The sequence below is a fragment of the Artemia sp. Qi Xiang Cuo genome, chromosome 16, assembly GCF_049724085.1.
Source record: "Artemia sp. Qi Xiang Cuo chromosome 16, ASM4972408v1, whole genome shotgun sequence".
Taxonomy (NCBI): Eukaryota; Metazoa; Arthropoda; class Branchiopoda; order Anostraca; family Artemiidae; genus Artemia; species Artemia sp. Qi Xiang Cuo.
In genome coordinates this window covers 15,042,247-15,055,255 of record NC_142809.1, presented here as the reverse complement: position 1 = coordinate 15,055,255, position 13,009 = coordinate 15,042,247, and the positions used below count along the sequence as shown (strand labels likewise).

At 37.2% G+C, this 13,009-nt stretch overlaps 1 protein-coding gene across 1 annotated transcript in view; it reads right to left on the bottom strand.

Annotated features, from left to right (window-relative positions):
• LOC148942610 (uncharacterized) overlaps positions 1-13,009 on the bottom strand; it is a 154,588-nt gene that overhangs the window by 73,072 nt on the left and 68,507 nt on the right. The window contains 1 exon segment of the mRNA XM_089102315.1: positions 5,335-5,439. Coding sequence (XP_088958441.1) covers positions 5,335-5,439 — 105 coding nt within the window.

Here is a 13,009-nt window from a genome sequence, read left to right as displayed (position 1 = left end):
GGGCACATTCGATTGGAAATTGGAAGGGCTAGTGCCCTTTTTAATAGTCTAAAGCGATTGGAGGGCAACTAGTCCTCCTCTAACGTCCACCATTTCCCCGAACACATCCAATCAAAATTTTGAGATAGCCATTTGTTTCAACGTAGTTTAAAGGTCCGGAAATTATGTCTTTGAGGATGACAAACCCCCCAGAGCCCCCAGGGCAAAGGTTGTAAGTTATGCCCAGGGGGCATATAAGGTTTTTACAGCAAGTGTTGCAGAAACTTCTAAAAGGGCACATTCAATTGGGAATTAAGGGGCCTATTGCCCTTACTTATAGTCAAAAGCGATCGGAGGGCGAATGCCCCCCCACCCCCATCATTTCCCCAAACACTTCTGATCCACATTTTTAAATATCAATTTTGTTGAACGTAATTGAAGGGTCAGGAAATTATGTCTTTAAGTATGACACCCCCCCCCCCGACAGCCGTCAGGGCTAAGGTTGTAAGTTATGTCCTGGGGCCATATAAGGTTTTTATAGAAAGCGTGGTCGTAAAAACTTAAAAAAGGGTTCATTCAATTTGAAATCGTGAGGGCTATTGGTCCTTCTAATACTAGAAAGCAATCGGAGGGAGAATCACCCCCCCCCCTAACGCCTATCATTTCCCCGAACATTTCCTATCAATATTTCGATATGGCCATTTTGTTCAACGTAAATGAAAGGTCTGGAAAATATGTCTTTGAGGATGAAACCCCCCCCCCATCCATAGCCCTCAGGACAAAGATAGTAAGTTATGTTGTTTGGGTATATAAGGTTTTTATAGAAAGTTTTGTCCTAGAAGCTTCAAAAAGGGCACATTCGATTGGAAATTGAGAGGACTAGTGTCTTTTTTATTAGTCGAAAGTGATCAGAGGGCAAATGACCCCCCCCACGACCATCATTTTCCCAAACACTTCCAATCAAAATTTGTTTTGATTGTTCATTTTGTTCAATGTATTTGAAAGGTCTGGAAATTATGCCTTTGAGGATAACAAATCCCACCAGCCGTAGAGCAAGGGTTATAAATTATGCCCTGGGAGGCATATAAGGTTTTTATAGAAAGCGTGGTCATATAAACTTCGGAGGGGGTTCGTTGAGTCGGAAATCAGACGCTCTAGTGCTCTTTTTAAGAGTCAAAGTGATCGGAGGGCTGCTACCCACCCCCCCCCCCCCAAAAAAAACAAAAACAAACACACGTCGTATTGCCCCAAAATGCATCTAATTGAAATTTTGAGATAGCCCTTCAAAATAGTCTAAATATCATATAACAAGGCTTTTGGGGTTGAAACAACCCCCAAAGACTAGGGGCAAGAGTAGTAGCTTGTTCCCAGAGAGCATTTAAGGTTTTTATGGATGGGATGTTTATTCAACTTTAGAAGAGGCTCATTTGGTTGAAAATTGGTAAATCTAGTTCCGTTTAAAGGGTCAAAAGTGACGGAGGGCATTTAGTCCCCCTCCCCCTCTTCTACAACCCGTCCTTTCACTAAACGCATCAGATTGAAATTGTGAGATAGCGATTTACTTCAAAATAGTCCCAAAAACACATAATAATGTCTCTACGGATGACACAACCCACTCAGCGCCCTGGGGATAGGGTTGTAAGTTGTTTTATGAGGGTTATAAGGTTTTTATTGAATAGGCGGTCGTAAAAACATCAGACGGGGCTTATCTGATTTGGAATTGGAAGTTATAGTGCCCTTTATAAGGTCAAAGTGATTTGAGAGCAAACAACCCCCCCCCTCCATGCTTAGCATTTGCCTTAACACCTCCAATCCAAATTTGGAGATAACAATTTTATTCATCGTAGTTGAAGGTTTTGGAAATGATTTTTATGAGGAAGACAACCCCCCCCCCTTGCCCTTAGTTGTAAGTTATGCCCTTGGAGCATATAAGGTTCTTATAAAAAGGGTGGTCGTTTATGCTTTGGAGGGGACTCATTGGATTGGTAATCATAAGTTCTATTGCCCTTTTTAGGATTCAAAGTGATCAGAGCGCAGCTACCCCCTCCCCTCCACACACACACAAACACGTCGTGTTTTCCTGAGATGTATCCAATAGATACTTTGAGACAGTTCTTTCATTCAAAATAGTCCAAATATCATATAACAAGGTTTTTGAGGTTGATACAAACCACCAGAGCCTGAGGGCGAGGGTTGTAAGTTATGACCCTGGGTCGTTTAAGGTTCTTATGGAAGGGATGGTTGTATAAGCCTTAGAGGTGTCTCATTTGCTTGAAATTGGAAGTTCTAGTTCCCTTTTAAGAGTCAATAGTGATCGAGGTTAAGTAGCAACCCCATCCAACTACTCCTCTTTTCACCAAATGCGTCTGATTAAGTCTGTATAATTTCATCTTTGTTTAAAATTACCCAAAGAACATTTAAAAATGCCCTCAAGAGCGGCACAACCCCCCACAGCCCAAGGGCAAAGGCTTCAAATTTTGCTCTGGGGATATATAAGGTTTTTTATGGAATGGATGGTCGTATTAAATTCAGATGGGTGTCATTTGATTTTAAGTTGAAAGTTACAGTATCCTTTTTAAGAGTCAAAGTGATTTGAGAGAAACCTTCCAACCCCCCAACCCCCCCCCCCCACACACACACACACACTTCACGCCCATCATTTCTCACAAAACATTTCCAAACAAATTCTTGAGACATCATTTTTTCAGCATTGTTGAAAGGTTCAGTAATTATGTATAGCAATAGCTGCAGTAGCATTAGTAGTAGTATGCACATCGCACAGTTGTTGTTTTCAACATCCCCTTCAACACACGATGAATCTTTAACTCAATACCATTAACCGGTCATGAAGCCTTGCTGACACGTGTTCTTGACAACCTATATGGGCATAGTGTGTTTCGATTTATTTCAATATAGTTACAATATTGCCCAAAATTTTCGCCTTAATACTCTTAGTTTTATTGGTAGTAGTAGTACCAGTAGTTGTAGTAATAGCAGAAGGAGTACAGTTCATAGTAGCAGTCTTAGCTTTAGTAGCAGTAGTAATACTAGCAGTAATAATAATAGTAGCAGTAGTAGTAGGGTAGGAGTAGAAGCAGTAGTATTATGATGCAAATATTGTCTTTCGGTTAGTTCAACATCCCACACAACAAACGTTAGAAGTTTTAATTTCACACACGAAACTGTTCCTAAGATATTGCTGATATGCCCTTTTGACAACCTGCATACAGATGGCAGGTTGTCATCTGTAAAACAGAAATATTCCCTGAAAATTTCACCTTCATAGGTTGTGGATTTTGAGCTAGCTAGAAGACACTATGTGTATTCATTTAATGCTGCTTCTACGGTTACTATAACTAACAATACTAGTGGCATTAAGTTGAAACTTTTAGGGAACGTTTATGAGGTATTTCAATTAAACGAAAAACCTATATGCATGCAGGTATTAAGAAGGCATATAAGCACTATAGGACATATAAGAACATAGGCAGATATGCTCTATCATAGCTAATAATATCATTGATATTTTAAAGGAGCTAATTTGATTGAAAATTAAAAGTTATAGTGCCCTCTTAAGAGTCAAAAATGATTGGATGTAAATCAGCCCTCCTCTTTAGCTCATAATTTTCCAGACACTTCCAGTCAAAATTTTAGACAAACCGGCATAGCTGAATAGTAACTATATCTAGTAACTATATCTCTAGGGTTATTGGGTAGGTCAACCCCCACAGTTATGTAATTTGCCCATTTTAATTGAACATTGCGTGCTACTTTAAAATTAAATCGTTCCACACGTCTTGTAGGTGGGCTTCCGAAAAGGCACCTCAGTAACACGCATGAGGAAACTGAAAACACACAGGTGGGACTTTCGGGGCTACTTCTATCGCTAGTTTCGGTCTCAAAATTTTACTAACTCAATAAGGCGCTAGTGCTTCAAGGCTACAAAAGACCAGAGATATAATTTTTGGGAATGGTATTAACTTTTATTTATCAGGGCAACTAGAGGATGCATATGACTAAATTACATAATACTATTTGTGTCATGATTTTCACAACAGTTTATGTTGTTAAAAATTGCTGAAAAAGTTTCTCCAGCATATAAATAGCAGAATATAATTTACAATTTACTGAAAAAATTCTTTTAAATGTTTTCACCTTAACAACTTTAAGAAATCAAAAACTAATTAAGATTTTAAGGAATAAATATCAGTATGTGTATATTAAACTGACAATGCACATTCATTTGAATTTTTTTCAGTAAAGTACAAATTATATTCTGGCTTTTAGAAAGCATAGGGGTTTTGAACCCTACTCATATTAATTTCTGCTCGTTTTGAGATTGACTCTAATATTTATTTTAATTTCTGTTCGTTTTTAGTTTCATTTATTTGTTGATACGTATTTGTGGTAGTTGTATGTTCGGTAGATTATTTGATTCTGTTTTTGTTCATTTTTGGTTAAACGGAGTTCATTACTTTTTCTTTGAAAAACTTATTTTGTGGAAAATTTTCTTTTAATTAATTCTTAAAAAGGATAAATAGGGACTAGAGCTGCCAGAAAAACCAAAAATGCACGGGCAGCTTGCATAGTTAGGGGGCAAGGGAGCGGCTGTCCCGGGCTCACCGAGGTTTTTTATTCTTTACTTACATTTTAGAAGTGATGGTGGAGGAGAGGGGGGGCTGATATTGTTCCCGGGTACTACAACTTCACTTCGCTGCAACTTCAAGTTGCAGGAGCTATGCTTCTGCAACTTCACCTGAGAATATCATAATGAAGACAGTTTTATTGAATGAGTTTTCAAGGGGGTGAGAGGCCAACGGTGACACTGGGGCATAAGCAAAAAGACAATGGATCTGATAAAACGAACAAAATCGTAAACCAATATCCATGGCAGCAGCGGCGTAATTTCGTCAAAATCCTGGGGGGGGGAGGGCAAATTCGGGGCCAAATTTCCGAAATCAAGTGAGTATGACAATGAAATATGAGCCATATAGTACCATAAAGACAAAGAGATACTAAAGAAGACTGACCTGTTTCTCTGGATGCTTGAGTTATGCAGACTTATCTTAGTTTTGACAAGATTTTTGCACAAACTAAATTTCAGCTGGGAGGGGGGGCAAAATGGGGTCTTTGGGACCAATTTGGGGTCTGAAGGGGACAGTTGCCCCCCCCCCCTCCCCTACCCCATAGGAAATTACGCCCCTGCATGACAGCGTCAATAAGGTCATGGATTCTAGACGTTTATCAAATTATTTTGCAACCTGGCATCTAAGTTAGGTGCAACAGCATTGGAAATCCACCCAAAGTGACATAATTTGAAGACTCCTCACCCAGGACCCACAAAAATTTACTCACCAGAAAGTACCCCTGGAGTTTTCTTTGCTCGTTCGAAACTCCAGGATCCTTTAGCACCGCCTTTGCCAGCCAGAATATCCAAGTGAGACACGGTCTGTTTAACCCCTAAAAATATGGGCAAGTTTAAACTTAAAGAAATTAAGGTTAAAATGAAAATAAGGTTGAATAGATGGACAGAATTCTAAATTCAAGAAAAAAAAAAAAACTAAGAGAATCAAGATGACCTCCTTCATCAATTAAATGTGCGAGATAAAAGTTACAACATGGTGTGTTAGCATTTAATAACTATATTTGACACTTTACTGGTAATTTTACGTAGCTTTACTTGACAACTGTAATGGTTAAACCTGGTAATCAAATCCATTTTTTCAAGAAAATAACCTCTATTCTTTAGGTATTCACAAATGTTTAAGTTAAAGTTGATCTATCTTCATATGAGCTGCAACTTCGGAATTATGAATCTTCAAATTCAATGCAGATTCGAGAATTTTCAGTCTTCAAATTCAATACCTGAATTCTGAAAGTCAGACTGACGAACAATTGCGTTTGGCCTTTTGCTAAAATGCCTTAAAATTAACCCCACAGACATTTTAGCGCTCGAGTTTAAAATTTGAAAATATCTCCTTTATATGGGGCAGAAACAAAGAGGTGGGATTGAAGCAATCGTAGCGAAAATAAAAGCCCAAGTTTCTACCTAAGACCTACCCTTACTACCCCTAAGATCTACCCTAATTTTCTATCCGAATCAAACTGCTAAGATCTTCGTTATCTGGCCTCTATTCTCGGATTTCATTTTTTTGTAACTCAATCAAGAGTTCCTAGTCTTGAATACACAAAAGATCCTCTTTGTTCGCAACCATTTCCACAGAATTACCAACAAATTTGGAAATTATTCCTTCCCCCAATAGGAGAGTATCTTATTAAGGACTTTGATGATATTCTTATCGAAGACCTTACATCTTTGATCAGACGACAAAGAAGTTTGAAGATAAAAAATGGAGAACTAAATGCAAATGTTCTGAATTAAGCTTGTAATTTCTTTTCTTCTTGACAATTATGATCCTGGGTTTACACAACTGCGCCTTTTTCAAGGCGTTTGCCTTAAAAAGTCGCTTTGATTTCGTGTTGACCTCATTGAGATTTACATATTACAAGCCATTTACCTCATTAACAGCAGTACAACAAAAACGCACACAGTCGCATAAAATTATTCGTTCTATCGGTCAAAACCCAAACGGCAGAAATAGAAAAATGAAACTGCGCAGAAGTTATTTTTCTATAATGAACCTTTTTTTAGTGACTACGTGGAAAAATTTCAACGCAAAAAGTTGGACTGCCATGACTTATAGCCACCATATTGGGGGCATTCATCATATTTTCCTTCTTGTCACTCCAGATACTATACAAAGCATAGATCAGAGGGTCAACAAGTCTTGAAGGTCACCCCATTTGTCAGGTATGATCAGGGTGGCAATTGTCCGAAACTGAACACAGAAGTACATTTCTATGTCTCACCACATAGTTCCCTTGCAGCAGTGGCGGCTCTGGCCTCTCATGCGCCCGGGGAAAAATCTCGATTAGTGCACCTCCCCCCCCTCCGTCTTCCAAAAATTTTCAGACCAAATTTTAACAAAATTTTCATTTATTAACAAATTTTGCCAACTAAGCCCTCTACTTTATTTTAATAAAAATGCAATTTAAAAAATACATAAAGATTATAGCCGTTAGATCATTTATTGGAAATTTTGCGCCCCTACAATTTCTGCACCCGGGGCAAGTTTCCACTTTGCCCCTCTAAAACCGCCTCTGCTGCCTCACTCTCCTTTAACAAAAAAACAAACAGCGCTTTCAATCAGCATGGAATTCCCAATCCATACCTAACATTTTTACAAAGAAATTGTGTGAGTCCCTATAATCGTAGGTACACACAGTCCAGCACTTCCAATGTCCATGATTGTTGGGGGTACCATCGAATTTCCTCAATAGAAAATTGGGTTTAGCACTTATGAAAATCAAGGATGCGTGTTTTGTGAACGTTCGCGTACTTACGGACGTTAATTTTAAGGGAGATTTCGGAGAGCCCAATTTCTCTTTTGAGAAATTCAGCAAAAATAACAAAAAATTAGGGATATTAAAAACACTGATACAGCCGTATTCTTTGCCAGCCCGTCTCTCTCAACTATCCAGATTTTACGATTTATACTATATTATTCTACATCTGTTTCTACTTTAATACTCTATACTATTTGTTATATTGTTTTTATTTGTATATTCTACACTATTCTATAAATAGAGTATTTGTATAATCTATACTTGTGATCTTTATTTGTTTTATTCTCTACTACTCTACACATTCTACATTTTTTTCAAAGTTATCCCACCCCTATTTATAAGTTTTGACAGTCTAGGATCCCAATCAAAATAATGAACTGCATGCCTGCTTCAGCCCCAAAATCAAAACAATTCTGGGAAATAATATTTAGCAGAATAGGTCTGATTAAGCAGCGAAGTACAAATCCTTCTAGAAGCTCTTGTAATACGCCTTGTCAAGGCCGTATCCAGGGATACGGATTGCCGGTTGTGATCCCCCTTTCCGAAAAAAAATTTCTTTGGCACGCAAAAAAAAATTCATAAGTACAAATTTTTGATGTAGTTTTTAATTTCTTTTTGTAACCCACCGAAAAAATCTTGGATACGCCCTTGCGCCTTGTCAAACTTCTACAATCCCTAATGGAGAAAAATAAAAGACGGAAATCTTCACTAATCAGATGAAAGAACAGAAGAAAGAAGACTTTCTGTCACATCAACTTTTCAAGTATGAGCTTCCTTATTCTTTCTCCTCCATCTGCTAATCTAAACACAGCAACTTTCTCCTGGGAATGGAGAGAATAGAAAGTTGTTTCTTTGAAGTTACAAACCTTTTTATATGAGCAATTCTGGAGTCAGCAAAACCGTAGCTAAATATTAGAGATGGATAATCATGAGGAGGCAGATAACTCTCACTCGTTGGAACCACGGCTCCAACTGAGAATTATACAATATCCTAAAATTTACTTGTAAAAATCTCAAGATACTATATAATAACAATAATAATAATATATAGGGCAGCATATATATATATATATATATATATATATATATATATATATATATATATATATATATATATATATATATATATATATATATATATATATATATATATATATATATATATATATATATATATATATATATATATACATATATATATATATACATATATATATATATATATATATATATATATATATATATATATATATATATATATATATATATATATATATATATATATATATATATATATATCTCCTCCAAGTCAATACCTCGCTCTTTACGCTACAGTTTTTTTAGTGCTTTCAAAAGAGCTATCTATTCTAATTAAATGGCCTTTGTGATTCAGGTGTTTGTGAATTAAATTTTTTTTTAACTTTTAACGTAAAGAGCGTGGTATTGACTAAGGGGAGAACCCCCTCATATACGTTATAACATATACATAATAAAAAAAAACAATAAAAAAAACAAGCGATACGGCTCAATAGTAATCGAAACTTTTAAAAACGGAATTTTGATGTCAATAAATGTATCAAAAGAATGGGTTTATAATGCTGATTCTAAATATATAAATTTTTATTAAGTTTAGTATTACTCATCAAAGGCTACGAGCCTGAGAAAATTTACTTGATTTTTTAAACAGGGGGGAAACATCCCCTACAAGTGAAAGAATTTTAATGAAAATCACACCTTCAGATTCAGCGTATCAGAAAACCCTATTGCATAGGTTTTAAGCTTATATCTGCAAAAATCTGCAACTTTGTATTTTTTGCCAGAAGAAAAATATACGAATATAGAAGTTAGTTACGTAAGTTAATTTGTAAATTACGTCATAACCAAATTTAGAGACATCCATTTAACTAAAGAAAAGTAAAAATTTTCACCCAAATATTGTGTACTTATTCAATGACGGTGAACCAAAATCAAAGCTGCATTAACTGAAAAACGATCAGAAATTAAATATAAAAAAACAAGTTTTTTTAACTGTAAGTAAGGAGCGACATTAAAACATAAAACGAACAGAAATTATTCCGTATATAAAAGGGGCTTTCTCCTTCTCAACGCCTTGCTCTTTAAGCTAAAGCTTGACTCTGTCTCACAACTTTATTTTTTAAAACAATAAAAAACATTAGCGTAAAGAGCGAAGCGTTGTGGAGGGGACAGCCCCTTTCATATACGGAATAATTTCTATTCGTTTTAAGTTTTAATGTCGCTCCTTACTTTCAGTTTAAAAAACTTGTTTTTTTTTATTTAATCAATAAGAGGGAGCGGGTAGTTTTTAGATCCTTTCCAACTGGTAAACCAAGGTAAATAATTTTCAAGACAGGGGCTACAGACAGTTCTCCCAGCCTCAGAGACGAGACCTCTTCTTGGCGCCAGTTGAACAGAAGAATATCCGACTTCTGTGGGTTAAATTCAAGACCAATGCGACTGTAATTTGATTGTAGTGTGGAGAAGGTGGTCTCTGTACCTGCGACTGTGCGGCTGGGGCTCAGAATGTCATCGGCGTAAGCTATCATTGTAACGTCTATGCCACGAGCTATGCATGTTGTCTCGATAGTAGACTGTGGTTCAATAATACAATTATTAAAGGCACAAGAAGATGTGACTGATCCTTGTCGAGCACCCTTTTTACTGGGACTACAGGATTCCCTCGGTAGGACAGCATCACGTCTGGTGTATATTCAGTGAGGGCTCGACCATGGCCAGGAAGTAGGAGTTCAGCCTGTAGGTGGTCGTACATATCTTTAATGGGTAGTAGGATATCCTTCTGTACACCTCTCTTTCCCATATCCAGAATGAGTTGGTCATGGAGAAGTGAGTCGTAGGCACGGCAGACGTCATGTAGACCTATAACAATGGACTCTTTTGATTCATCAGCGTCAACCAAGACTGAAGCCAAAGCAGAAATGGCGTGGCCGCAACCAAGACCCCTCTGGAACCCAAAATGGGAAGGGGGAGTCCAGCATTTTTCCTGGATTTCATCAATGACCAAAAGTTCGAAGATTTTGCAAAGCATTGGTGCTACTGTGATCGGTCTGAACGAAGCACATTCCGAACTACTTTTTCCTTTCTTCAGGACTGGCCTTCAGGACGACCCAGTACTGAATGCCAATGGTACGAGTCCAGCAGTGAAGATCATCTGAAAGAGAAGATTTAGGTGCCCCATGAAAGTTAGGATGCAATGGCTAAGGTGAAGGGCGGATACACGGTCAATGCCAGCCGATTTTTTCTTTTTCAACCGTCGGACCGCGGACACAACCTGTGATTGGGTAACCATGAAATTTGTATCTGGAATTGATGAGAGGAGGGATGAAAGCTTTTCATGGACAGAAATGTTAAGATCGTGTTTTGGGGTTGAAAACTCATCAAGGTGATAGTTTATCCATGCTAAAGATGGGATATCTGACTCGGGACCCGCTGACTCCTTCTTATCAAACATTTTCCACAACAGATTAGGATTTTTAATTACTTTTTCAGAAAGCTCAGATTTCAACTGCACACGGAGACGAGCAAGTTCCTTCCAAAACCTACGCTTAGATGCAATTCTAATCTCATTAACTATTCCTGAGTGTGGTCTACCACATTCTTTCCATATCCCGTACCAGAAGGTAGCTCGGTCGCATGCTAATTGTAACAAAGGGTTAGAAGACCATCCCTTTTCTTGAGTTTTTTGTCTTGGCAAGAGACTTGGGTACTCCCTGAGATTCGGCAAACAGAAGAGCATGGGTCAGTTCGGCGTAATAAATATTAAGACGTAGCCGCGCATCTCTTTCATCACGATGAGAGAATTTCATAAGTAGGTCAAACGGTACGCGAATTTTCGACAGAACAAGATCACAAGAATCTTGAAACTTTTCTTTATCAATTTTACGCCAAACCGGAACCTCATGCCACCTCTGAGAAAATATCGACGAATTATTCACAGCGGAAAACGAGGTAGGCCTACTGATAATACACTGAACTGGGAAATGATCCGAAGTGAAATTATTCGGAAGTACAAGAACCTCACGTACTGGCAAAGAACTAGAGCTAACAACATGGTCCAGATTGGACGTAGAACCAGATTGGTGGATATACGAAAAGTCCTGGTTTTTCCGGTGAATAGTAAAACGGTTCTCAAGTATCCCTATTAGAATGCAACAGCGACTATTTTGGGCACTAATATCAACTTCTAAATTACAGTTAGAGTCACCCACTATTATGCACTCGAGGGACTCGCGTTCGGCTTTTTTAAGGCAGCGGGCTAGTTTAGCAGCACTTATATCAAAAGCACTATCAGATTTGTCGTTACGGTAATGAGTTGGAAGGTACACATTTATAACTAGCAGGTTATCTAGTCTAATTGCAAGAAAATTGCCACTGTTCTCGTATACTTCGCACGTGAGACGATTGCTAGCCAACGTGGCAACACCGCCAAACAAACGGTCCCGCGGAGATGAACGTTTTGCAGGCACGGAGAACACAAAGTAAGACGGCCAGAGATTTAGCAGGCTTATGCCTGCTTCTGTGGTGAAATATTATTTCAGGCGTATTACATTATAATTATTCACAAACTGGACAACCACAACTGACTGTTCGAAAAAATTTCCGTTTATATCCAAGAATTTAGGATAATGTTAAAGATTTCGTTATTCATCATATTAATGAGTTGTCTTTTGCTGGTTTTTTGGACACTTTAAGCTATAGGAGGTATGAACCGCTTTCTTATATCAAATTCAAAACATAGCACGAGTATAGTATTCTGTATCGTTCATTTCGAAGACGTGGTCAGACGCACCATATCTGGAGCAAAGTTGGCTATTGTTGGTTCACTCGGCAGCTGGGTGACCATGGTTGTGGCATGAGTAGCAACGACGGGGTAAGAAAAGGAATTCTTCAGTGGGCAGTTTTTCCTAATAGATCTTCACAGAGTCCTTAAGAAATTTATCCAAATCTGATCGACAGCTGAAAAATACTTTGAACGTAGGGGAACTGCCAAGCTGTTCAGACTTCGTAGCTCTGGGGATAAGTACAGTTAGCTGATTTGTCAATAGGACAGAGGGTACTCAATTCACTACTCCAATATAGTAAGAGCTCTTTATGATAGTAGAGATATGTGGCTGGTTGGTCTTGATTGACTCAAAAATGGTTTCAGCTGGGTTTTTCGAGTGAACCACTAGTTTCCAGTTCGATTTGACTCTCCGTAATTCAGATATGTCACTAGTATCACACATACCGGTATATACATATATATATATATATATATATATATATATATATATATATATATATATATATATATATATATATATATATATATATATATATATATATATATATATATATATATATATATATATATATATATATATATATATATATATATATATATATATATATATATATATATATATATATATATATATATATATATATATATATATATATATATATATATATTATTAAACGAGCAATAATCGTATATCTGTGAATTTTTTCGCAAAAACGGCACAATGATTTTGCTACCATTTTCCGGTGTGAAAAAACGATCTAGATATTATACGACTTTGGGGAAATTCGTTTGAGGCCTTCATTT